At 38.3% G+C, this 27,980-nt stretch overlaps 1 protein-coding gene across 2 annotated transcripts; it reads right to left on the bottom strand.

Moving 5' to 3' along the window:
• Positions 1–1,440: 1,440 nt before the first annotated feature.
• Positions 1,441–27,467, bottom strand: LOC117013844 (myosin-2). 2 transcript variants are annotated; one of them, XM_033091358.1, is made up of 40 exons: positions 27,429–27,467; positions 27,168–27,210; positions 25,219–25,442; positions 24,983–25,126; positions 23,414–23,570; positions 22,231–22,258; positions 22,039–22,147; positions 21,855–21,947; positions 21,390–21,453; positions 21,168–21,266; positions 20,410–20,513; positions 19,734–19,872; positions 19,268–19,386; positions 19,030–19,179; positions 17,715–17,885; positions 17,278–17,587; positions 16,546–16,625; positions 15,637–15,724; positions 15,430–15,547; positions 14,072–14,195; positions 13,847–13,983; positions 12,207–12,462; positions 9,993–10,235; positions 9,703–9,879; positions 9,475–9,620; positions 9,301–9,391; positions 8,825–9,214; positions 8,041–8,167; positions 7,230–7,348; positions 6,892–7,088; positions 5,980–6,163; positions 5,737–5,902; positions 5,510–5,634; positions 5,028–5,336; positions 4,737–4,940; positions 4,071–4,196; positions 3,810–3,980; positions 3,622–3,726; positions 3,406–3,501; positions 1,441–1,725 (listed from the first exon to the last, which is right to left on the bottom strand). In XM_033091358.1, the coding sequence occupies exons 3-40, from the start codon at positions 25,420–25,422 to the stop codon at positions 1,573–1,575; spliced, it is 5,823 nt and encodes a 1,940-aa protein (XP_032947249.1). In that variant the 5' UTR covers positions 25,423–25,442; positions 27,168–27,210; positions 27,429–27,467; the 3' UTR covers positions 1,441–1,572. The 2 variants fall into 2 exon arrangements, with proteins under 2 accessions (XP_032947249.1, XP_032947248.1); XM_033091357.1 differs by lacking the exon at positions 27,429–27,467 and adding an exon at positions 27,351–27,404.
• Positions 27,468–27,980: the final 513 nt, after the last annotated feature.

Below are 27,980 nucleotides of genomic sequence, written 5' to 3'. Positions count from 1 at the left end.
ATCCTGGTTACTTGATTTACAGTCCAGCATGTTTGCTGGTAACATTCTTCAACCTGGAGCAGATGAAAGCCAGCAGGAAGGTTCTTACAGGAGACGTTCTTCTGAGAGGGACTTCCCTAACCAACTCTCAACATGATTTGTTACCATAATAAAATACATCATTTTATTTTTTACACATTTGTTTTCTTAATCAGCCATGTGGAAAATGTGGGCAATGATTCTCAGGAAGAGAAAACAATTAAATAATGCTCTCAATAAGATTTGATGGGAATATTAAGACAGCCTTTGGACCTGCTCTGGATAGTTTTCCAAGAAGTAGAAAGTAAGATAATTATTTTTATCATTATTGCCAAGTTATGAGGCACGTAATAATTTACAGGTGATGTGGGAAGAAAGTGAAAGAGGGGCCAGGGCAGTGAGAAGGGCAATTCCACACCCTTCCTAAGGCCAGTGTGACAGTGTGAAATCCAATTACCTGTTAAACTGCTTTTACACATCTAATTTATTGTCTCCCAGTGCTATTTAAGCCAATATATCTTTGTTTTCTATTCAGATGGGTAGTTACCCTTTAGCTTTTCCTTTATGCTGTCCAGGAAGGTTATATTTTTGGCTATGCATCTCACCTGGATCCAGTTTAAAAATTCTCGATCCTCTAGGAAAACTTCTCTGAGTAATTCAGATTGCTACCATATCTGGTTTTTGCATCAAACTCATAACTCATCATTATGTGTGTTGAACATACATTTCAATAATCTATTTTGAGATTCACATTTTATCAATGCTTTTAATCTTTTATTCTGGCTCTTTACATGATTATATATATAGAAGGCCATAAACTCTGGAAATATAGGCTAATAAACAGCTTATTGATATTACATTATAATATATAGAATAATATTCTTTTTGTCTCCAGACTTTATAGCTTTCACAGAGAGAAGGGTCACATCTCACTCTTTCATGCCATACCCATTGCCCAATACACATACTGTGAATATACAGTATATTGGTATTGATGATGAAAACTTTCATGTGCTAATAATACTACTTTGGATTTGTATTCTTGATAACAGTTATTAAAAGCAAAGAGAATTAATGATATGTCTCAGTCTGAATCCCCATGTAACACTATAGCTAGAGCCATCCTTTGCATAGACCTGGAAAATTAGGTTCATATTAGGGAAAGCAGAGTTTTCTAAGATCTTACTATACCCCAGTATCAGGGAAAGTTTAGAAAGAAATACAAATGACTTCCAGGTTTCTGTTCATCAGAACTTCTCTACCAAGAGACAACTTTATAGTCTTAAAGTATTACTATAGACCTAAAATAAAATGAATACAAACTCCTTCTTAGTGGTAGAGTGAATGTGATTGTTTGATAGCCTTGAGATTATTTAAGCTTTGACATTGCTTTAGGAGAAAGAAAAGACCAGTCTAAGGATATTGTTTGCAAAGTACCCTATGCTCTTTATTTCCTTTGCAATAGGGCGGAATAGACAGTAAATACAGATAGACATGACCAAAGACTTCACATTTTGTGCCTCTCTTCAGTCATTCCACAGCATCTGGGCATGATCACTCTTCACTTATGATTTTTGTGTGAACCTCCCTGCTCTTCACCCGCAGCTTGTTGACCTGGGACTCGGCGATGTCAGCCCGTTCCTCAGCCTCTTCCAGCTCGTGCTGGAGCTTGCGGAATTTAGATAGATTTGTATTGGATTGTTCCTCCTGAGAATAAAAATGGAATTGTAAGGAATCCATACTGTGCTTCTTTCTAGACTCTCTAGGCCTAAGGAAAGAAAGGACTTGGCATCTACCGACAAGTTAAACTACTCGACAGGAATCATGATTGTCTTACCATCTTGCTTATCACTGAAGTTGATTTTATGATTTATTTGGGGGTTGGTGTCTCATAAATAATCATAACTGTATTTTTGCAACCCAAACATATTAAAAGATATATACCACAAGTAGAACAAGAAAAAATATAAGAGCAGAGAAGAAGGTGAGAATATTAAAATCATGTTTGTTAAGGTTTGCTATAAGATGATTATTCTCTCGAGTTAGATATTCTTTACTATATTAAGGATGAATTTCTTCATAATCTCTTTAAATTGAAAAAAATGTTGAATTTTATCATACATCATTTCGTCACATTTCAAAACAATTACTTTTTTCTCCTGCTTTGTATGTAATGATTCTATTAACAAATTCCCTAATATTCAGGAGTCCTTCCATTGTAGGAATTAAGCCTATTTAACTCTTACTGATGCACAATCCCCCAAATAAAGGTTTCAGTGACTTAGTAATTTATCTTTACTATAACTACACTCATGAGTAAAACTGTCTTTAGTTTTTTCCCCCCATTCTCTCTTGGATGGGTTTTGGTATGAGGGTCATGTGAGCTTCTTAAAATGAGTTGGAAAGCTTTTCATCTTTTCCCATGCTCTGGAATGGCTTACATAGCATGGGATTATCTGTTCCTTGAAGTTCTGAAAGATCTATCTGAACCTGAGTCCATTTTCAGAAGTAATTCTGAAGTAACTTTTTCAGCTAACTTAGTAATTCATATTCTCCTAGAAAAATCCCCAGTTTCTTTAAGATTTCAACTTTGTTGACAGATTTATATTTTACTTTTAAAAAATATAAACCTACTTGTAGGGCTTATTCATATTCTCATTCCTAATGAGCATTTGTATTTTCTTTTTCCTTGATTGAGCTAGATGTAAGGGTATTTATTTTATTACTATTGTTTTATTAATTCACCAGAAATTATCAGATATTACTGAAATCAGCAAATTAGAAAATATTATACTCTAATTCATCAATTTCTACCTTTGTTTTCAACAGTACTTACTTCCATTATTTCATTATTATTTATAATTTCTTTATTGAAATGTCAGTTTATTCATTTATTTTTCATTCATAATGAAAGCATGTGAAGCAATTAATTGTCCTCCAATGACAGCATTAACTGTACTTTATAAAAGAAGCATCTTACTTGAAACTTTATTCTTAATTGATAAATATTCAGCAATTATGTTTTTGTTTCTAATTTAATCCAAAAATATTTAGGAATTTTTTTTTTTAATGATTAAGTATTTGGGGATTTTTGTTTATAGTACTCATCACTTTACAATTTTATCACATTCTTGTTAGAGAATGTGGCCTGTATCATTTCTGCTTTGAAATTTTTTGAGGTTTCTTTGTGGATTGAAAATTTACTTTAAAATCAAGCTATTAATATTACAAATAATAAGCAATAAGTATAAAATGCACAAAAGTTTGTAAGAAGTACACAGACTTCTATAAAGCAAATGGCTTATTTACTACAGGAGTAGTAAATCTATTTACTAGCTTTTTTAAACAGAGGACTTCTCTCTCCCCTTCTATCTTAAGGATACTTACAGCCTCCTCAGCTTGTCTCTTGTAAGATTTCACTTTTGCCTGAAGCTTATCTACCAAATCCTGAAGCCTGAGAATATTTTTCCGATCTTCTTCTGTCTGAAAGATTATAGAAACCATAGAGTTTTACTTGTAAAGCACATGACCATTGTGTCATTACACATGAGTATTTCACATATATATGGAGCAGGGCTTAGCTGATAAAAAATTTTGCAGTACCTGGTAAGTGAGTTCCTTCACTCGCCTCTCATGTTTGCGCAGACCTTTGACAGCTTCAACGTTACGCTTTTGCTCATTCTCAACCTCGCCTTCAAGCTCACGTACCTGCAAATAAATAGGCTCTTAAGAATTTTGATCCAATAAGGCATTGGGAGCAAATGGAAATAGATAGATATTGAGAAACCCACCCTGGCCTCCAGTTTCTGGATCTGCTTCTTCCCGCCCTTCAGGGCCAGCTGCTCAGCCTCATCCAGACGGTGCTGCAGGTCCTTCACCGTCTGCTCCAGGTTCTTCTTCATCCGCTCCAGGTGGGCGCTGGTGTCCTGCTCCTTCTTCAGCTCCTCAGCCATCATCGCCGCCTAATTAGCAACAAAACAAAACCAGTTGAGGGAGCTGAGATAGCACATCATGATTCAAGTTTGACTACCACTGCATTGCCCTCTGCTCACGTCAGTGATGGCCTTCTTGGCTTTGTCTTCTGCGTTGCGAGCTTCCTGGACAATGTCCTCCATCTCTCCCTGGATTTGGGAAATGTCTGTCTCCAGTTTCTTCTTGGTGTTGATCAGGCTGGTGTTCTGATTAAAAATAAGTTATAAGTATTTTTTATTATGTTACCTAAGAATTTAGTGGTAGCCATTTTAGGAAAAAAAATTCAGTTGAAAATTTGCAAGTCAAATGCTCTTCAATATTATTTTGTTATGTAGTATAATTAAATAAAATGGAAATGTTATAGAATATTCAGCATCTTCAAGAATATGGTTCATAATTAGACCAAATAACGCTATAATTTTATAACTGCCATTTACCAATCAGACCATTCACAGGGATAAAATTATAACAGATGTTTAAACATTCCATTTCTCCACAATAAAAATTTCAATATTGATAACTAGCATCAATAAAGATATTAACACAAAATAATATTGGTAACCTTAGAATAGCAAAGGCAATGAATAAATTAATTTATGCAAAATAAAAGAGCAAAACATTTCTTAGTAATATACTGAAAAAAATGACAGAAGTATAAAACCTGTCTGTCAAATAAAAATTTAAGCTTATATTTTCTGGGACATATAGGCATTAATTAAAGGTGAACTCTTTGTGCTGAATCCCACCTGGGTGTGCAGGAGCTGGACGCGCTCACTGGCATCCAGGAGCTCCTGTTCTGCGATCTTCCTGCTCCTCTCCGTCTGTTCCAGAGTGGCCCTCAGCTCCTCGATCTCAGCTTGCAGCAGGTTGGCTCTGCGCTCCACCATGGCCAGCTGCTCCTTCAGGTCCTCCTGGCCCCGGAGGGCGTCATCCAGGTGGATCTGGGTATCCTGTGGAATGAACGATCATTGAGATGTCTTGTTCTCAGGACTGCCGTCACCCCAACTGCCCTGGGACCATCTCTTCAACCCATTTACCTTGAGAATGCCTTGGGTGTTTCTGTAGTTTCTCAGGGCCTCGGCAGCCATGCGGTTGGCATGGTTCAGCTGGATTTCCATTTCATTCAGGTCTCCCTCCATCTTCTTCTTTATCCTGATGGCATCATTCCTGCTCCTGATCTCAGCATCCAGCATGCTCTGCATCGACTCCACGACTCTGATGTGGTTTCTCTTTAGCTGGTCAATTTCCTCATCCTTTTCAGCAATTTTCCTGTCAATTTCAGACTTGACTTGGTTCAGCTCCAGCTGGATGCGCAGGATCTTTCCCTCTTCGTGTTCAAGAGATGCCTTAATGACAGCAAGAGGTGACATTAGCAGGGAATGGGAACATCTGGAAGTTTTTCTGCACACCTTTCTTTCCACAAATGTTGTGCTATTTAATATTTAATAAAATATTCAGTCCATGTGGATGGGCCTAATTCTTTTCTGAATTTGTTTATAATGCATAATTTGACCTGTACCTCTGCTTCCTCTAAAGCAGCCTGAAGTTCACACTTTTCTTGTTCCACTTGTTTCTTTATTTTCTCCAGTTCATGGATACGTTTGCCTCCTTCAGCTATCTGCTCCGTGAGGTCAGAAATCTCCTCTGTTGTTTGGGTAAAAGACAGGTAGAGATTTGGTCAGACAGAGGACATAAGAGAAAAATTTCTTCAAGGCATGAATACTATTGAAAGTGAAAGGGACTCACGCTGCAAGTTTTTGTTCTCCCGTTTTAAAGTTTCTAGCTGATCCAAGGATTCCTCGTATGCATTCTTCATCTTGAACAGCTCAGTGCCAAGAGAGCGGGCTTCCTTCTGGGAGGCCTCGAGCTCAGCATGGGTTTCCTCATACTTCTGTTTCCATTCTGCCAGGATCTGAAAAACCAAGAGTGGTTACCTGCTGTAAAGGATGGAAGAAAATAATGGAGAGCAGAGGCTGCTGCAGAAATTACCTTATCGAAGTTCCTCTGCTTTTTGTCTAGGGCCGCACAGGCAGCATTTGTTCTCTCCACATCAAGCATGAGGTCCTCGACTTCATTCTGTAACCGCTGCTTGGTCTTCTCAAGGGAGGCACACTTGGCATTCACGGCTTCTACGTGTTCCTCTGCATCCTGCAACCGCTGGGCCAGCTTCTTCCTTGAAGATTATATATATTTGTAGAGAGACATGAGCCAAAACAAGAATTATGAACTATTACCACACTGAAAAGTATTGGAAACTTCATATAAAAATATTTGTATTAAAAATATCTATACATTCACTCAACAAATATTGATGAACTCTTTATGAACCAAACACTGGGTACACAGCAGTGCAGAGGACAGAAAAGGTCCCTGCCTCATGAACCTTCCACACAAGGGAGAGTGATAAGCAATAAGCAAGTGAGAAAATGCATAATAACATATTGCTGATATAAGTGCAATGAGGAAAAATAAAATAGAGTAAGAGGTGGGCAACTATTCTAGATAGTCAGGAAAAGGTTCTCCCAGGAGGTCACATTTGAGTTATCTAAAAGAAATCAGAGAATGAACTAGAGGGAGATCTGGCGGAAAGTATTTCAGACAGAGGGAGCAGCAAGTGCAATACTCGGGAGTAGCACTGAGCTTGGTGTGCTTGACCAACAGCAATAAGGCCTAATTATCTGTATAATTATTTGTTGGTCTTTGTTTCCTTAACTAGATTTTAGGTGAGAAGGGTAGAAATGGTGTTTGCTTTATTCGTGTCTTCTTAGGGCTTGACAGTGCCTGGCAAATAGGAGCTAATTAATGAATGTTTGTGGGCTAATTCACAGAATCTTTAAAGGTTGGATCTTTCTGATTCAATGTGCAAGTTTTCTGCACAATTTATCATATCTGTACACATACTTGGCCTCCTCCAGCTCCTCTGTGCGCTGGATGGCGTCCGTCTCGTATTTGGTCCTCCACTGGGCAACCTCGCTGTTGGCCTTGGACAGCGCCCTCTGCATTTCGGCCTTGGCTTCCTGCTCCTCCTCATACTGTTCCCGCAGCAGGTCACAGTCGTGGCGGGCGGACTGCAGGGCGTGGGCCAGGGCATTCTTGGCCTGTAGAAATAGGTACACTTTCATTTTACTGGATATTTACATGTTTAATTATTAAGTTTCAAAACCCTTTAAAAGCTGATGTAATGGACTCCAGTTAGGCTCAAGTCATGGGAGTAAAATGGGTCTTATAATAATAGTTACTTTTGTCTCCTCTTCAAGTTGCCTCTTTAGTTCCTCAATCTGTTGAGTAAATGCTTGTTTTCCCCTTGATAACTGAGACACCAGAGCTTCTTTCTCATCTAGCTGACGTGAAAATTCACCTGACAGGCAAAAGAAATGGCACCATTGTTTTTTAAGCGAAGAAAAAATTAGCAAGCCCATATTAGAAATAAACGTAAACTTTTAACATCCCCTTCAATTGAGTGCTCAGATGGTCGAATTATCTATTGAAATCTTCACGCTTAATGTCAAATTTCTGATTTTTATGGTGAAACTTACATATTAATCTGAATGAATAAATACAGCTTAGATTCTTATTGTTTTCTCTGTAACTAATCCTTCAGGGTATATGATACTGTGAAAACCTGGTGATAACTGTCAAAGAAGGGAGCTAAAATGTCTAATTCTACCTAGTCCCAGTTTCATAAGATTTCTGAGAGACTGGGTTATCCATTGCCCTACTCAGAAATTTCGTTCACTGTGATATAGATAAAAAGAAGCTTGGTCTCGAACAGAAGCCCTGGACCTATGTTGGAGTGATTCCTAACACCAAGCATGCCCTCAGTGTAGCCAGATACTCAAGACCTTTCTGGAGTAGAGCTTGATCCAGTCCTACTGAAGTCTTTATCTCCAACATCGTCCCCAAGTGACCTCGCCAAGTAGGTTGAGCGTCTGAGCTGTTCAGTGAATCATCCATGTTCTCAGTTGCTTTTATTAGACTTTCTCTTCACTAAATCAGTTGTTTTTAATCTCATCATCTCTACTCTTAGGCACTATAGAACAGGAGACTTACCAGATTCTGTCTGCAAGCGGCCCCTCTGGGTAGTCAGGTCATTGATCAGCCGCTGTTGCTCTTCTTCCTTTGATTTCAGTTCACTCAATTGGTCCTCTAGAGTGCGGCACATTTTCTCTAGGTTTCCCTGTGTGAGAAAAAGTAAAAGGAGTAAATGAAGATATTTTAATATAATTTTGCTCTAGTACAACATCTTTTGAAACAGAAAAATATTTATTTTGACATATGAAGTGAATTCTTTTATATGTAATATGATATACCAGAAATTTTTTCTTTATATTTTATGATTGCTGTCCTAAGTTGAAAATATACATTGGGATTTTTAAAAAGCTAATCGTGAAGCTCTGTTTAATATTAATATAAAAAAATATAAAGATTGTGTTCTAAATTTGAAATTTTGTAAGACTCGTATGGTATATTTTCTAAAAGCATATTCATAAATACTTCTTTGCCTTTATGTAGAGTGACACTTTGCTTATTGGACAATTGAGAGTGTTGGAGACCTGTGTTCTTCAATTGAAGACCAAGAAAACACAAATAACCTATGTTCAAAAGTTCATGCTTTTATTTCTTAATGGTATGATGGGGCCGATGTACTTAACTTCTTTGATTTCACTTTCTTCATATGTTAAGTGGAAATAATGCAAATACTATCTTTCTTACTAACCTCCTGGATCACTGCATAGAACAAATGACTTTATGTGTGTAAAGTGCTCTGTGTAAAGTATGATGTGTACATACAGGACTATTGTTGTTAAGAACAATTTCCCAGACTCTGTAGTACCTTGGCTTTAGAGACTGTTTCTACATTGCTTGCGAGGTCATCGATCTCCATCTTCATCTCGCTCTTCTCTTTCTCCAGCTTCTGCTTGACCCTCTGCAGGTTGTCTATCTGCTCCCCGAGCTCAGCGACGCTGTCCGCGTGCTTCTTCCTCAGGGTGGCCGCGGTGGCTTCGTGCTGCAGGGTGGCCTCCTCCAGGTCCCTGCGCATTTTCTGGAACTCAGCCTCCCTCTTCTTGTTCATCTCAATCTGGGCTGAAGTTGCCCCGCCAGCTTCTTCCAGCCGCTCGCTGATCTCCTCCAGTTCCCGGGAGAGGTCAGAGCGCTGCTTCTCTGCTTTGGCCCGCGAGGCCCGCTCGGCCTCGATTTCCTCCTCCAGCTCCTCAATGCGGGCCTAGGAGTGGTGAAAAGCACAGCTGAGCTTCTCTGTGCTAGTAATTTTGTCAGGTTGAATTAGACAGATGGAAATCATGTACTTACCTGCAACTCCTTGATCTTCTTCTGCAGCTGCATCCCGAGGGCCTGTTCATCTTCAATCTTGCTTTGCAGATTGCTCATTTCAAACTCTTTCCTTTTTGAAAAGTAGCAAAGAATAACAATTGAGTCCGTGTCCTCCACTGGAAGCAAGTTAATAAGGAATTCTTTCATACTTACTTTTTGAGCTTTTCATCAAATTGTTGTTTTTCATTTTCAATGTCCATTATGGACTCTTGGGCCAACTTGAGGTCACCTTCAAGTTTCCTCTTAGCCCTTTCTAGGTCCATGCGAAGTTTCTTTTCTTGCTCTAATGACCCTTCAAGCTAAACATAAATAATGTTGGGTCAAAAGGATTGCTTAGCTTCCTTTCAAAAAAATTTTTTTTCTTGATAATCTTAGACTTACATCGTCCACTTGCTGCTCCAGCTTGGTTTTAGCTTTGGTCAGGGTGTTGACTTTGTCCTCTTCTGCCTGCAGGTCATCCAGGGTCTGCTGGTGGGCCTCTTGGAGGGCCTTCTTCTCCTTGGTCAGCTTAGCTATTGTCTCATCCAGGCCTGCCATCTCTTCTGTGAGGTTTTTCACCTTAGGTAGTAAAAATATTTTGCATTACATGTTATATTTTGGTAGAGTCAATTTTATGCTTGCACTCAATAACGATAATAAAAACATAAACTTTCTTTGTATATGTTTCATACCTTGTTCTCTGTGGCATGCTTTTCTTTTTCAACCTTGGCTAATGTCAGCTCAAGGTCATCGATGTCTTTCTTCAGTTCTGAACATTCGTCCTCCAGTTTCCTCTTCTTGGCTGTCAGTTCAGCATTGATCTCTTCCTCATCCTCAGCTCTCTCAGTCACCTCTTTGATCTTGGCTTCAAGCTGGATTTTGGTTTTGATCAGCTGGTCACATCTTTCCTCTGCATCAGCCAAACCTTCAGCTTCCTTAAGTTGTAAACAAAATCAAAATTGGGAAGAAAGAATGAAATATTTCCAGTGATAACAGCGTAAATCTCTGCCATTTGTTCTTTGGATTTAAACTCTAATGAATCATCTGCTGTGTGCAATGCAAGATACTCCACGTTGTGGGGAAAAAAATATTTCAAATATTGTCATATTCCTTTAGAAACATATACAGTTGTCCCTAGGTATCCCTGGGGGATTGGTTTCAGGATACCCACCCTCTATGGGTATCAAAATCCACAGATGCTCAAGTACCTTACAGAAAATGGCATAGTATTTGCATATAACCTACACACATCCTCCCATAGACTTTAAATTATCTCTAGATTACTTATAATACCTAATACAATGGAAATGCTATGTAAATAGTTGTTATACTGTATTGTTTAGGGAATAATGACAAGAAAAATGTCTGTGCATGTTCAGTACAGATGCAGCCATCATAGGTCTATCTATATAGTATGTCAGCAGTAACATAACATTTTTTTCTAGTTTTTCAATCCACAGTTGGTTGAATTCACAGATGAGGAACACATGGATATGGATGGCCCACTGTATTCTTCAGTAAATTAGAAAGCTTACCACCTCCCAGAGCTCCCATTAATTCAGAAAGTACTTAGTGACGTAAGAGATCAGAGAACTTGTATCAGATATGGTTTTGTGAATGAAATGGCATTTGAGTTGGGCCTTGACAGATGGGTAGGTTTTGGTTCTGTAGAAATCAATTTATTGGGGGAAGGAACAGGAAGAGAGAGGGCATTCCAACAAGAAAAATTCAGGATGCAGCAGCTACTGAACTATTGCTCTTTGTAGTACTGGAAGACAATTTGGTTATGATGTTCCAAATTCAAGTTGAGCCATAAAGTAATAAAGAAATTCCTGGCAACCTGCTATGTTTCCAATTGACACAGTTGGGGGTTGACAGGAAATAAGAGAGAAATTGTTATATACATTTATCAGTGAGCCCCCAGATCAGTCTTTGAACATGTAAAAGAATAAAATGTGCTACATATCGCCATGTAGTGAATATAGAGGTGTAGGACATATTCTAAGTAGTTCTCTAGGGACAAAAAAAAAAAAAAAAAAAAAAAAAAAAAAAAAAAAAAAAAAAAAAATATTTGGATAGATTTGAAGCAGGTGAGGGCAGAAAAACAGCTCTTTTTCCTTCTGCAATCTAGAATCAGGAGTTGTTATGCCACCCAAACTTGACAGAAAAGAACAATCTCAATCAACTGGAAAAATATGATTTTGTGATGAGTAAATAATACCAGATCAATTCAATTCAGTTCAAATGAAAGACAGTCTTATAAATTACATTTCAGACTTGATGGAAGCAGCTCTAAAATGACTGGTTCAGGAGTGAGCAGGTTGGATGGAAGGAGAGAGTTGGTGGCCTGCAGGTTGCTGCAGCCATCTGGGTCCGATGATGGGACACTGACAGTGGAGATGGATTGGAAAGAGCAAATCTGACTTTTGGAGATCAGTAACAAACAATAATTCACTAAAACTTGATGAAGAATATTGCCATATGTCAGCTGTACGTATAGTGTTTTAAGATCCATGGACATCTAAATGGTCAAGGAAGTTTCAGAGAAAAAAATCACTCTCTCCATGCCATCCTCCCCTTCGTATTTTATTTGGGGTAAGTTCATGTTAAAATCACTTTCAAGGATAGTCTTCAAAGGGAAAGGAAGTCATAAACCCTGTAGTTTGATGAAACTGTGTATAATGGAAGAGAGCAGTTTGTTCTACCTCATTGCTCAGGTGCTGCTTTGGGGTGTTTATTGGGCAGTGAAGGAATATAAGGACTATATCAGTACCATCACAATGCTTTCACTTTCTCCGTTGCAGTGAAAGTCTCCCAGACTGACCACCCAACTTAATATTGCTAGTGGCCAGCGTTCTAGCACTTGCATCCTGCTGAGCAGTACCTAGGATGACACCGCTACTTACAGACTGAACTTGGAGCTGTAAGTCATTTTTCTCTTTCAACAGTGTCACCATCTTTTCTTCAAGTTCCTTTCTTTTTGCCTCTGACTTGGCAAGTTCTTCTTTGGTTTTCTGAAACTCTTCCTTCATGGTGGCCATCTCCTTCTCGGTCTCTGCGCTCTTCAGCAGGGGCTTGATCTTGAAGAAGAGTTTCATCCAGGGCCAGTGCTTGACATTCATGAACGCACGTATATTATACTGGATGCAGAAAAGAGCTTCTCTGAAATTTAATTGTTGAAAATTAGATATGGTGTGGATGATGAAATGAGATAAAGTCTTGCAGTTAGAGTTGGAGGTGCTGTCCCCACTGTATTCCTCAGCTACTTTCAAAAGCACAGATAAGAGAAATTAATTTTGTGTTGATGGTCAAGGACTCATTAATCACTCATTTCTCTCTGTCAGTGCTTCTCAAACTTTGGTGTACATAAGAATCATCTGAAGGACTTGTTAAAATACTGGTTCCTTGACCCTACCCCCAGAGTTTCAGGTTCACGACATCTGAGGTAGGGCCTGAGGTTTTGCATTTTTATCAAATTTGCAAGCGACGCAGATGATGCAGGTCCAAGGACCATCTTTTGAGAAGTACTGCTCTACCTCAGTGCTTCCCAAACTTTCCTATGAGTCAAGCACTAAGAGCAGTGAAAGGGGAACTAGCCTCTGAGGGATGTGGGGAATGGGATAAAGAGACTCATTGAAACCTCAGAATTTCTTTGAAAATCTCTGGTTTTATATTTTAATATTGTGTGAATTTTGCATTTTACTCTATCATATCGTCACATTTGTTTTAGTCTAAATTATTTTTAAAATTAATTACCCTCATAATTAGGTAATTAACTGCCTTATTGGGTCATGACCAAACTTATTATTTTTAATTAAATAGACTACAATAGAAAACATTAGCATAATTACATGTGATAGCAATAAAATTTGTTTTCTGTAAATTATTTGTTTACACACACATACATATATGTATGGATGTACAGATAGCAGTAGAAAATGCATTTCTCACTATAGGTCCCATTCATCCTGCAGTTTGGAGAGGCGTGGCTCTTTAGTCTTAGACCTCTGTCCCTGCATCAACTTAGATCACTGGAAAGCTAAGTACCTCAGTGACATTGTATTAACTTATTGAAAGAAATCTTTCACAGATAAATGCCCTTAATATTTTAAGTCACAATAGTTTGATAATAGAAATGATCAGATGGAAGAAGTTGTTTCTGTGTCTTGTATAAAACCAGTTGAAAACATTGTCTGCTATGCAGTTCAATGTGTTTTATTTAATGATCTACCCAATAAATTCATATTAGAACCAAGTGCTAGGGCAAACTTTTGTCTCTTCTTACTCATGGGTACATTTTCTCTTGTTAGATGAGAACTACAGACACTTTATGCTTGTCTTTTGTTTTAACTGAAATACTCAGAATGTATTCTATGGTGATGATCTCTACCGTAAGTTTTCTGGATTTATACCCTCGCTTCAGTACAGGACTCATATTCATTGCTTCTTACTTTGGTGGCCTTATAATATCTGAGTCTTAATTGTAAGCCAACCTCAAATGTGTTTTTGAAGAAAGAAGTTGTGAATAAACAGTATGTGTTTATACCTTCTTTCCACCATCTTCTGGTACTCCACTCTTGCCAGGAACCCTCTGCACCTGGCCTGAGTTCGGGTAATCAGCTGGGCCAGCTTGTCATCTCGCATTTCCTCTAGGAGCCCCAGAAGACCAGCTTTGAAAAAGACCTGCGCATGGATAGAGCTGCAGATCAGAAACTTTATATGAACTTCAAAGGGACGGGAATAGCATCAGATAGATTTTAGAGACTATTACCTTAGTGTGACCAAATTTATACTGGGTGTGGTCAATGTCAATGGATGCAAGGAGCTTCTCAGAAGCCTTCTTGCTGTCGATGTATTGTCCTTCAGGGATAGCACTTGCGTTTAATACCTTGTATCTGTTAAAATAAACACAGCATTTTTAAAAACTTGGTTTACTGGTGACACTAATAGTAGCTGAACATTAAATGAGCCATTAAGAAATCAGAGCTTTTAAAAAGCTCTATTATTATATTTTGTTCCCAGGAAGGACATTGTATATATGGATAGTCAATTTAGTATCGACCATCTATTTTTACTCCATTTTACCTTCCTGCACAGTTGTAAGTTTCCTTCCTGCCTCATCAGACTTTTTTCTCAGGAAAGGATTCTATAATCTTGTGCACATTAAGGTGTAGACGACCAATAAAATGTAGCATGTTATCCTAGCTAGGTGCATTTGCTTTTTAAGATCCTGAGTCCAAGAACACAGTTTTCTTGAGGTATCTGGTAGAAAGTACACATTAGGCATGAGGAATGGTCCTAACCACGTAAAGTCAAATGTAGGGGTGCTTTAGGTCTTGAGCCCTGGAGTTCTCTGTCAACTCCACCAGACCCAGACTTAGGAGAGACCATTTCCCTACAGCTGTTACCCAGCCTCTTTGCCTGTTATTTGATTCTCAAGATGGGTTTATCCTGGGAGGAGAAAGAGGAGCTGACATGTTTCCGGGAAACTAGTGTGTGAGAGAAAAAGATGAAGATACCAAAGAAGGCATAGAAAATGACTTATTGGTAGCTATACTTGCATGGGAGAGTTCCTAATTCAGCCATTTAATAACCATGTGACTTTGGGTAAGTAACTTAATTTCTTTGAGCCTCAGTTTATTCATTATAAAATGAGGTATTGGTAGTACTTGCCTCTACTGTGTTTTTACGAGGATTAAATGAGATGATCCAAATATATTAAGCATTCAAAAAATGGTAGTCTTGTAATTTTTTTTTACTTATTTATTTTTTTTAAATTTATTTATTTTTAATTTATCGGGTGACAATTGTTAGTAAAATTACATAGATTTAAGGTGTACAATTCTGTATCACATCATCTATAAATTACATTGAGTACTTGTAATTATTAAAGTGAATGTATCCATCTATGAGCTAACCCAGGAGCTTAGTAAATCTAAAGAAAAGCCCGCAGAGTATTTAATGTGTGGTATATCTATATTTTAAAGGTGTTTGGAGGCTTATAATTTTTCACCTTCATGTGGAAAATTAAAACAACAAATAGAGGCATATTTTCGCTGAACTGTTTTGCTTGCGTTAAATGTATTTTGTGCTAAACTTTAAGATACACCATAATTAGGAGAGTCTGACCTCTGTTTGAAGTCTGCGTAGAGGATTCTGCTGGGGAAGCCCTTCCTGCAGATACGGATACCTTCCAGGACACCGTTGCACCTCAGTTGGTGCAGGACAAGTTCATGCTCCATGGCCCCTAAGAAATACATATTTATTTCATTGCAGAGTTTGTGAAAAAGGAAGTATGGCAATCATGCTTTGTTCTTTCATTCTAGAACTTCTTACCAGGAGTTTTTGTTTCATTGGGGATGATACACCGCACAAAATGTGGGTGGGTGCTCCTGAGGTTGGTCATCAGCTTGTTCAAATTCTCCTGTGAAATCAGGACAAATCCTGTTATCTCAGACTTTAGACATGGTTATGAGCATTTTGGTGAGGTCCATGAAATCAGTGTCTATGGTTGAGTTGAATGACCAGTATGGAGCATTTTCACTTAAGGGAATAAACACCTTGATATGTTTCTCATGAGATACAGTTTCTGCCTCAGTACTTATTTCTCCACTTTCTCCATGTATAAAGCAGCCAGATACATGATTCTTTTTAGTGTACACAAGCACCGTTCTAACCCCAGTCACCCACATACCTCAGGGCCATTGCCTTCCCATACTAAATGGTCACACTTTCTTCTACTAAATTCCATAGTTTTCCAATAAGGAAATGCAAGCCTGCACCACATTTGAACTTTTTCTCATAAATGTAGTTCCCCCTTTCCAACTCTGTCAATGTTTAGGGCATAAATATTGTCTATAAGGGGAAAAATTCTATCAGTTATAATTGAGAATTGACTGGATTAAGAACAAGTATACCATATTATGTTCCTTACAGGCTCGCTGTTAGATTTTCATTAGTCTTACTGACGATTTTGTCTCTCTGAGCGCATGTCATTGCTTATTTTTCTGACTCAATGAAATTATGAATGGCAGAGTATTGTTTTATAAAATTTTCTATAAAATATTTTTTTGTTGTTATTTGGCTTAGCATGAACGATGAGCTAATAATGCTGGAGCAATTCTCTCCAAAGCTAGATTAACAGAAGTCAGTCCTTTCCTAAATGACTTTTGAAAAGAAGACTCTGTGCTTTAAAAACAAATTCTCAAAATAATTGGCAAGCGTCAAGAGCAGTTTCTTCCTTACTCTGAAAAGGGCAGACACGGTCTGGAAAGAAGAGCCCTTCTTCTTGCCACCTTTCTTGGCACTACCACCTCCGCTTGCCTCTGGGAAAAAAAACAAGGAAAGATATCATTCAAATATAGTTTTAAATCAACAGGGCTATTTTTTGCCTATTTGTTGATTTCTGTGCTGAAGTGGAGCTTTTCTTTTCTTTTCTTTTCTTTCTTTTTTTTTTTACCCTACTGGTCTTTCTATTTGAGACAGAATGAATCTTATGTGCCAACTAAGCTTGCATCCACTTTTCTGTGATTTTTTTTTTTCTCCACTAGGAAATGAAAGGAAGGGTATTCTCCTCATCAAATAGAAACAAACTCAATATTAGGACATTTGGGGACACTATAATTTCAAAAATCATTCACAGAAGCTAGGGTGTTAGACGTTTGTCATTCCATTGCCGTGAATATTCCCAGATACTCAATATCCAGCAGATGTGGAGAAAAAAGCAGGAGAGAATCAAAGAAGCCCAAGCTTTTCTTTAATTGGGATCCTGACAGTTCTCCTCTGACCCTTTGCTCTAGGGCCTCTGCCAGTTCCGGGTGTGTAATTACATTGCGGCCTATTTCCTCAAAACTTAGTAGAGGCACAAAATGGGTTTGGCCCAGCAATCCTTCTGCCGGGGCTATGAGATCACCAGCCGCAATCTAGCATCACATTTTGTAACATGCAGAGAAAGTGTTGGATTTTTTTGAGTACTACCTGCTTCAGCAGTTTGAGCCCCAGAGAAGAGGAACGCTAGAGTTTTCAGTGAAGACTTCTGGTACAGCCCAACCACGGTCTCATTTAGGGGGTCCTTGTTCTTGTCAAGCCAGCCAGTGATGTTGTAATCCACGGTGCCCGCGTAGTGGATCAGCGAGAAGTGGGCCTCAGCCTTGCCTTTGACCACCTTTGGCTTCTGGAAATTGGCAGACTTTCCAAGATGCTGTTCATACAGCTTGTTCTTGAAGGAGGTGTCTGTGGCCTTGGGGAACATGCACTCCTCTTCCAGGATAGAGAAGATGCCCATAGGCTAAAAGCAGACCACACACAAAGTTATAATTCTATTTGAACATTTTTCTCTGTGTATAGAATTCAAATAAGATGCAATGAATAATTTAGTTGTCCACAAAACATGGTTTCTGAAGTGCAAAACAGACCTTCTCGATGAGCTCGATGCAGGCAGCCAGGTCCATCCCGAAGTCGATGAACGTCCACTCGATGCCTTCCTTCTTGTACTCCTCCTGCTCCAGCACAAACATGTGGTGGTTGAAAAACTGTTGCAGTTTCTCGTTGGTGAAGTTGATGCACAGCTGCTCCAGGCTGTTGAACTAAATAAATAGATATGTTTACTTTTCTCTTTAGCAAATTGAGCATTCTTAAATATAGGACTTTTTAATTTAAAAGCATACGTCAAATAGCCTTTAGATTATAGATATATCAAAATTATCTGTGAAATCTAATGTTTGCTACCATTTATGCAAAGTCCTAAATCATTAATACGCTTTTCCTGCACTTGTTTAAGTTAACGCAGGTATTTTTCTGAGTTCCTACTTAATCATTTCATGTTTCTTGCCAATAATTTCTGTATTTTCTGTTGACTCATTCAAGAGCTAATCTGTGACCCATTAGAAGCTGGAGGAGTCTCTGTTGTATGGAAATCATCATGGTCAGCCTTGGAAGTGAGCAATAACTGCCCCCCTTGTTCTTCTTTAATTTGAAATGAAAAAACAATCAAGATACCAAATATTATGTATAATATGTTAACACACTTGTATTTTTTTCACACACTTGTGTTTTTTTAAAAAAAATGTCAAAGGGTTAACATCAGCTAGATGTAAAGAGTGGAATTAATGTGGAATGCTTTTCCTTGATTTTCTATATTTTAAGCAACGCCCCAGTTGTGCTTTTAGAATTAGAAAGAAAAAGATAAACTTGTTCAAAACTATAAGCAGGAAAAATGTATTTCATAATCAGATATGAGTTTTTATCCCATGATATCATATTGAGTACTAAGAGTTAATTGCATTGAGGTTATTAACGCTGATTTTAAATTACTAACCTTTTATCAGCTATTGTTATCTTCCTAAGTATTTCTGGATGAGTCTTTCCACCATATATTCAGAGTATATTATACATTGCACAGGTTTACTTTGATATTTTCATGTTAACTTCATTTTGCATTGTGGGATTTTTAGAGTCCCACCCCTTACCCCACTATATCAAGCTAATTCCTAACTCCCTTTGGGTCATGTAAAAAATTAAAGAGTCCGCATCAAGTGCATTATTTCTCATAGAAGTGGAATTGCCACTATAATACATGATTAGGAGCCGCCCAATCACACTCTTTTAAGACTTAGCATAGCTTTTTGACAGTGTTAAGAAAAGGTCATAATATTTACATATTTTCTTCTCATTGACATTTCCATTGCCTTAGTAGTGTACAATCCCCTTGCCAACTAGCTCCCAACTCACATCAAAGATCTCAAAGCCAGCGATGTCCAAGACCCCGATGAAGTACTGCCTGGGCTGCTTGGTGTCCAGCTGCTGGTTGATACGGGTGACCATCCACAGGAACATCTTCTCATAGACGGCTTTGGCCAGAGCGCCCACTGCATTGTACACCTTGAAAGGCAAAGATATAGCTCTTGAGGTTATCAGAGGACTGTAAAATGCCTGCATCCCCAGTGGTGAATTTGAATTATGCACCTACCTGCTCTACAGTCTGGCCTTTGGTGACGTACTCATTGCCGACCTTGACCCTGGGGTAGCAGAGGGCTTTGAGCAGGTCAGCAGAGTTCAGACCCTGGAGATAGGCTGCCTTGTCAGCAACTGAAAGGAAGAAAGGGTAGAACAATCTCATTATGGCCCTAAGCAACTCACTGCTTCAATTTTTTTTTTTAAGCTACAGGCATTTTGTGCAATGTTTTTAGAATATCTTTGTGAGTATTTTTGCCCATTTCTTTCATTAAATTCAAGACCTGGATTATAGATAGTGTGCCTTAAAGAACTTCAGAAATTATAGGAAATACATGTCTGTTTCACATAGTATATTATCTAGGTATACTTTAAAACTCAATTATTAAAAATCAGTGTCTTCCTAGGAAAACACAATGGCAACAAGTTAACAATGTGATTTTCAAACAAACATAAAATCAGGTGGATGACTCAGTTGGTACCTTCAGTGCCATCTGGCTCTGCTTGCTCCTCACGTTGCTTTTGCTTGAATTTCAAGTTCCCATAATGCATCACACCACCCGTGAGTTTGTAAATGGAGACTTTTTCATCATTAGTGAAGCCCAAAATATCAATAGCACTCTGCCAATACAACCAATAGGATAACTGTTAGGTTATGATCCACACATTTACTATCGATAGCTCACATTCCATTGCCTGACTTGTCAGTGGAAGTGAGGAAACTACCAGTACTGATGGGGGCGGAGTAGCGGGGGGCGGGGGGGGCAAGGAACTTCCTAGATTGGGTGTATAGGGAGTTGGTCAACCAAAGACCAGCACAGAGCATTAGAATTATACCCTCTGAAGATTCAAAAGGAAACTTAAGATAGAGAACAAGGATAATAAACTTAAGGGACTTGTTATTTTGAAAGGTGGTATGGATCTAATGCAAGCAGATTATAAAAAATGGTGTAAGTGAATTCAGAAATGGTAGCTCTTTAAAATACTATTAAAGGAAAGAAGGGGCACATCCCAATCTTTTCAGTTGATTCCAGGTGACACATTGATGCTCTTCTTTGAATCCTCTTTTGCTTTTTCTACTAGAAACTGAATGTTTATCTGGAGGAACCATTACTCTGAACCAACATAATCATTCTGATTTTCTTGTATTCTACTTACATCTGTGGCCATCAGTTCTTCCTGATCATCAATGCTGGCCACACTGATCTCCCCTTGACTGACAAATGGATAATCATATGGGTTGGTGGTAATCAAAAGCATTTCTGAGTACATGGAACAGAGCAAAAGTAAGCAGAATTATCCTCTTAATTAAAGCAAGAGATTTCTAGACAAATGCTAAGGCACTGTGTGGTGCCAAAGAAGATAATCACATATTGGGAAAAGTTATATTTGTAACAATAATAATTAGTACAGCGTTTACTATTTAAAATCCCAAATTGAAAAACACCTAAATATCTTAAAAGGGTATGGTAAATTATGCTTATCTCTAGAGTGTAATATTACGCAACCATTAGAAACAGTAAGGTGGAGCTATATTTGCTGACTTGGTAAAAGCCATGATATATTATTGCTCAATGAAAAAAGTAGACTATGGAAGAGCATGTAACTATGATCCAGTTAGTATATATATATATACATCTGTATGTAAATATATATGTACAGAAAATGACAAGGATGATATCCATTCAAGCATTCATGGTGGTTATTTCATAGTGATAGAATTTGGAGGTGTTATTTTCAGTTTTCATTTGAATTTTTATAAGGAACACACATAAATTTTTACTAAAGTTACAAAGGTATTTTCAAAATCAAGATGATGTATAAAATTGACAAAATTCAGTCACGGAATACTAGGTTGGATCATAATTGATAGGTGCTAGTGTACTCATTCTGAAAGGAATTATGACATTTCTTACCAATTAGTTCTGGCTTCTTGTTTGATGTGATCTGATAAAAAATATGATAGCTCCTTTCAGCCTTAAGCTGGAAAGTAACTCTAGACTTCTCTAATAGATCTGGAAGGAAACAAGTAGCAGACAGGGAAAATGCAGAAATTCATGTGAGATGCAAATTTCATTTGGTCAATTTTATAGGTCATACGAAGCAGAAATGATTGCAAAAGATATCCAAGTACGTACATGTTTCAATATCAGCAGAAGCCAGTTTTCCTGTAGTGCCGAAGTGGATTCTAATGAATTTACCCTTGAAAGGAAAACTAATATTACTACTTTGTTTTTAAATCATACCAAATTTTTGAGAAACTCAAAACACTTGAAATGCTAATACTTTAATATTAAATAAGCTCAGAGAATATTGTATCAGGGAGGAAAAGGTGAAACTCCTATTTTGTAAGTAAAAGAATTTTATCTTTGATTTTAAAATTGTAAATAATTATAGACAATGATAGATGAGAAAGAACTCAGCTATAGTGTTACATATCTTTTGAGACTGGACTTGAATCTATGTTACTGTGTGCTCAGAAGAAATAGAAAGAACCATGATGCAATACAATGTGAATGAAAAAGATTCAGAAAATGTATTCACAAACATTCCATAAATTTTTACCAGTGACCAGTGTCTATAATAGTGGCCAAGAGACTTACAAAGCGAGAGGAGTTGTCATTCCTCACGGTCTTGGCGTTGCCAAAGGCCTCCAGCAACGGGTTGGCACTGATGATCTGATCTTCCAGAGTCCCCTGCAAAGGCAAGAGCCGTCCTCATATCTGGGCCTCCAGACTTCCTGAGAGCCCTGGCAGTCTTGATGCTGACTCTGGCTGTCAGACTCACCTGCATTTTACCAGGTTCCTCCTTCTTCTTCTCTCCAGTGACTGCAATTGTTGCAAAGTACTGGATGACACGCTTGGTGTTTACAGTCTTCCCTGCCCCAGATTCTCCACTGTCAAACAGAAAGTAAGTAAGATGAGGTCCCAAAGCTGGCAGCTATCGCAGCCATGAAAAGAAAGTATGAAATCTACTTACGTGATCAGGATTGACTGATTCTCTCGGTCTACAAAAGAGAAGTTATAGACTTTTAATACTGTTTCCTTACATAATTGTAAATGGTAAAAAAAGTAAAATGGAATGACCTTAGTGTTTTTCAAGCTTAGTATTTTTCAGCAATCACTAGGGTTTGGTGGGCTTTAGATCTATTACCTCTTCCAGCAGCTTTTTCTCCTGCTCTCTATGGCTGCCCCACCCCCATACATGCAACCATTTGAACAGAACACTGCAAGGAAACACTAGACTTTTTATATGCTATGACTAAATAAATATCGAAGGTGGACTTGGGTCTTCCATTGGATTTAGATGACAAGTTACTGACATATTTATTGTAGGTATTAGAGGTAATGAAAATAGGAACTGGAGATATATTTAGCATGTGAGAAGGAGTAAATACAGTAAAGGTGGTAACTTTGGAAGTTATCGTGGCTTTAGTCGTATTTTTAGGGAAAGGTAAACATTTGTTTGGACGTTGTACTTTACTTGAAGAGGAATTCTCTAAGCCCTTTCCCCAAGGTGCATAGTACCTTAGCTTGGTCTAGCTGCGATCCCATTCTAGGAAGAGGATTCATGATATAATTGTTTTAGTGCCAGATACACCTTAAAATCTGGAGTGTGTTCAGGTTGGTTCTGGGAAAAGGCAATAGCATTTATGCCATCCTTAATATAAAGAGACTATTCATTGATATTGAGGATATCACGATTCCTGATATTGAGGATAAGGCCGCAGAGGCAAACTTTACTCTTCTGTTTTTTTGGCTCTTGGTAATGGAAATACAGTTTGTATGTATGATTGTGTATGAGAGCGACTGTGTGTGGTGTGTGTGTCTGTGTGTGTGTGTGTGTGTGTGTGTGATGCACATACATATGGATATTGCTTGTGTTTTTGCTTAAGCTTATTTAGTTTCCGAGCCATTCAAAAATAAATTATCTAACTATGGCCAACCTCTGTTGACCTTCAAAAGTTTAAGAGATCATTAGCAATTATGTAACAGTAGAGATTGCAAATTATCTTTTACACTCTCTCCTTCCTGGACCATCTGCCTCAACAGACACCAGCCTCAACTGAAGGGGGCCATCTCAAAGAGTGTTGAAATGGTTAGAGTGTCTTTCTCCTATGGTTCTGCTCTGAAAAGATGCACGTATAAAGCATTCAGCTCACCCGTCAGCATGAACTGATAAGCGTTGTCAGAGATGGAGAAGATGTGGGGCGGGGCCTCCTGGCGCTTTTTGCCTCTGTAGGCAGCCACCACCTCGGGGTTGTACACCGGCAGCCACTTGTAGGGGTTGACGGTGACACAGAACAGGCCTGAGTAGGTCTATACAAGGGAATAAGAAAGAATAATTATTTAAAGGCCTTTCCTATTATTTGTACAATTCACTTATTAAATGAATTTTAACTAAAAAGAACACTTTAAATAAGTACTCTACATTTCTTCAAGGAATCAGCATGAAAACTAGTTGGAAGTTTCAACAGCAAGACAGCAAAATCCTTGAGGGAAGGGACCACAATTTAAACTGATTATTCCCCTTGAGATTTGTCACAGTGATTTTCACATAGCAAGAACTCCAAAAGTTTTTTTTCTTTTGTATGTGTAATGTGAGACATTTTTATTGCATTTTAGGAAACAAGCATGTATTTTTTTAATAACATTAAGATAATTCAAATTCATAAAAACATAAATTTGGACACAACCCAAGAACCCAACAATATAGGAATGGTTAGGTGATCTATCGTACAGCCTCCTAAGACAATATGATACAGGCATTTCAAAAGATAAACATGAAAGTATGCAGCAATACTGGGGAAATATTTGCAAACTACTGTTAGGTTATAAAGAAGCAGAACACAAAATGATGCAAATACATTTTGATTACAGCAGGGGAATTTTCAAATCTTTAACAACTGATCTAGGACAGGAACCAACAAATAAGAATGGATGCTGTCTCTGAACACTAGGTATGCTTGTATAGGTGTTGTGTAGCTGAGTATCAGCACTAGCTAAACTATACAATAATGTCAATGTAACATAATAAATTTAATTAGAAAACATATACTGAGTGTGTACTCTGTGCCAGGCCTCTGCGAGGCATTAGGAATGAAATATACAAGAGATGATGTTTCTTGAAGAACTCTAAGTCTATGTACGAGACACACATGTAAATGAATGATGATTGAAAAACATGGTCCATGTTATTGCAGGGACAGAAACAATAGGACAGAACATGCAACATGCTGGGGCAGTTGGACATGTTTCATCAAGGCATTCCAGTGAAGGGACCAGAACACATAGATAAAAATGCTGCTACTTTGGTGGCGCAAACAATGAGTGAAATTTGCCTTTTAAAAACATTATTTTTAAGTGCTACAACATGAGCTTATTTTTTCCCTTTCGATGATTCTGCTGTGGGACTAAGGGGGGAGGGTTTAAAAGATAGGGATGCAGCTGAGACCTAAGCAGTAGCTGCTCCAAGGTTTGTTCAAGGGATCTGTGGCAAACCCAGGATGTGGGCAATGGCCTTGACCAGCTTTGGATGAGAAGACAAAGGCAAAGTGCCAGCTGTTGGGTTGTGTCTTACAACAGCAATAGTGAACCTTTCAACTAGTTACACCACTTGTGAAAGCAAAACGGGTCACTGCTTGTGACCCGTTTATCCAACAGTGGAAGCAATGGGCTGGCAGAATCCGTGGTGATGATGATGAAGACCTTTTAGGATGGGGGGCACTCACGTAGATCATCCAGGCTGCGTAACGCTCTTTGAGGTTGTACAGCACCGCGGGCTCGTGGAGATGGGTCATCATGGCCATGTCCTCGATCTTGTCGTATTTCGGAGGGTTCATGGGGTAAATCTGATCTTCTTTCACTGTCAGAGTCTGGCGGTAAAAAGGAAAGAAAACTGTTTATGTCAATTAAGTGACCAAACAAAAAGAATCAATAAGATGTCAGCTTCTGGGACTCTACTCACCGCCCCCCCTTCGGTCATGACGGTCACTTTCCCTGGCTCCCTGCTCTGGATAGTCCCTTTGACAAAAGATTCTTTGGGCTCTACCACAAAGACAGAGTTCTTGGCATCAAAGGGCCTGTTCTGGGCCTCAATGCGCTCCTTTTCAGACTTCCGGAGGTAAGGAGCAGCCTCCCCAAAAACCGCCATCTCCTGGTCTCCACTCATGGCTGCTGAGCCAAGAGGACCTAAAAGAGATGAAACATTTCACATTAGAGATTCTGGACTACCACGTATATCCATAAATTTCTATGTTGACGATATTTCAAGGGCCCTGTTGGAAATTCCACCAGGCAGGTCCACTGTACACTATGCTATAGTTATTGAAACAAACACAATCACCAGGACTCCAACGCATCAAGGGTCACTGTGTATTCAACACTGTACTTGGGGCTTTGCATCCATTATCTTCTTTTGTCCTTCAAGACTGGCATGCTAATTAGAGAGTTGGGTTGTGGTCTCAGCCTACAGCTAAGGAGGCTGTGACTTTGGGGAAGACACTGGATCTTTTTGAGCCTCAGTGTCTCCATCTTTAGAACAGGGATCGCAATATCTGCCTTTCTTAATCCACAACCCATGAGATATAGTGAAGATGCTTTGAAAAAAGGTTCAAATGATGACTGAAAAAGCAATTTGAAATAGTTTAGGCTATCATTTAGATATAAAGTGTCATTTATTGTAACGTAACAACATTCCATTTCTTGCCATGTGATGTTACAGAACTTTATTTTCTTCTTTAGATATTCAGCTAGAAGTGCTCACATTCAGTGGTTTTGGAGGGATTATATTTTTGTTTTCCTCTTTTTAATTGGTTGCTTAGTAGACTTTTTCTAACATAATGTCTTTGCATATTAAATCCAGTTAATCAGTTTAACCCTGTTAAACTAAATGAGGATAAAAGCCACAGCAAACATTATCTTCATTCTTCTACATTGAAGGGCTCCCTTTGCTTTCCAAATTGTCTACTAACGAATGCAGGCTTGGACTATTCCATTCTACGTTATCTGCAGGTTGCCAGTGGTATCAGTAGAATAAAAAGTTTGGCAAAGGATGCTCCTGCACTCAATTACATGATCAAATTACTTGAAACTCTTTCTAATCAGCTACCCAACAGTCTCTCTCTTTAGGAATGCAGTCTGTAGTACTGTGTTTCCCCGAAAGTAAGACCTAGCTGGACAATCAGCTCTAATGCGTTTTTTGGAGCAAAAATTAGTATGAGACCCGGTCTTAATTTACTATAATATAGACCCTGTCTATAATATAATATAATGTAATATAATATAATATAATATAATATAATATAATATAATATAATATAATATAATACCGGGTCTCATATTAATTTTTGCTCCAAAAGATGCATTAAAGCTGAGTGTCCCGCTAGGTCTTATTTTCAGGGAAACACGGTAGCAGGGCAGGTTAACACCTTTATTATATACATAACAAAAATTTCAGTGTTTTGTTTCATACAACACTCAGCATTGGGTAAGGTAACTTTCAAAAAGAGTTTAAAGAAGTTTAAAGGAAACATTTTCCTAGATACTTCCTTACTTATTTTTTAGATATGTTTACTAAATGAATTCTAATAGTAGGATACATTTTTGTCAAATTTGAAATTTTTAGCAAGCGAATCTTAGTGCATATTTTTTTCCTACAAAAATAAAGTAATAGTCTATTACCAACTATTCTCTTGCTAAAATGTCACCCCACCAATGCTTGAGTCCTCTGTAAGGATATGCGCATTGTTCTAAAAGGTGAATTCTCCCTCTCTCTCCCTCTCCAGAGCCTCTCCTGAAGTACAGTTGTTAAGATATTTACTGAGTCAAGCACTTTTCCAAAGGTTGCTAAGTGACACAAATCCATCCCAGAGGCACCCTTGTTCTCCTCCAGGGACTGGTTAGTTCAAATCTTACCTCGTTAGCAAATGAGAAGATGCAGCCTAGAAGTGAGACAGATCTGTCAAAGGAAAGAGAAAAGGACTTGGTTAACCCAAACCCAAACCAAACAAAATCCCATTTGTAGCATTATTTGCTATTGTAAGCAAAAGGCAACAAAAGGCATGGGTGTAAGACATGCAGTATCAGAAAGAGCAGTACCAGAACTAGCAGCTGCAGCCGACACTTGGCGGTGTGGCCAGTGTTCCCTCTTAAAAGTCCTGTCCGGTTCCCACTTACCTTGGAGCTTTTTAAAGCAGAACGAGTCAGCCTCATTCCAAGGGCTCTTTTATATGGATAGCTATGGAAACAATGCAGCTGCCTCTTGTTTCTTAAGTCAAAAGGAATTGTTTGGCAAAAAAAGTCTTGGCAATCTTGCATCCCCGCATAATTCTCATTCATATTAAGAATGGTTGGATATAATTAGAAATATTATTCTTATTCAGTATGTGAATAAATCTCCTATGGATAATTTGAGAAGATGATCTGAATGGAAGTTTCAGGCTGATGGATAGATAGTGGCTGGACAGCAGAATACCTGGCTTCTCTCACAAATCCTTTTGGCTTTTCTGGGCGTGCCATTTGGGCTTACTTGTGTCACTTTTCATATTTAACATGTTAAATGATAGAAATAAAATACTAATATTTACTTTATTAGTGAGGGTTAATTTTCACCTGTTGATCCTTCCTCTCCAGCCCTGCAAATTTAAGCCTTGTGCCTTCAACAATGTAAAAAGAAACAAGGTCCTCTCTTTGTCCCAATATTCTTCCGGTTTGGGAAATATCCTTATT

Source organism: Rhinolophus ferrumequinum, chromosome 21 (genome assembly GCF_004115265.2).
Source record: "Rhinolophus ferrumequinum isolate MPI-CBG mRhiFer1 chromosome 21, mRhiFer1_v1.p, whole genome shotgun sequence".
NCBI lineage: Eukaryota > Metazoa > Chordata > Mammalia > Chiroptera > Rhinolophidae > Rhinolophus > Rhinolophus ferrumequinum.
This window is presented reverse-complemented; position numbering and strand designations above follow the sequence as displayed.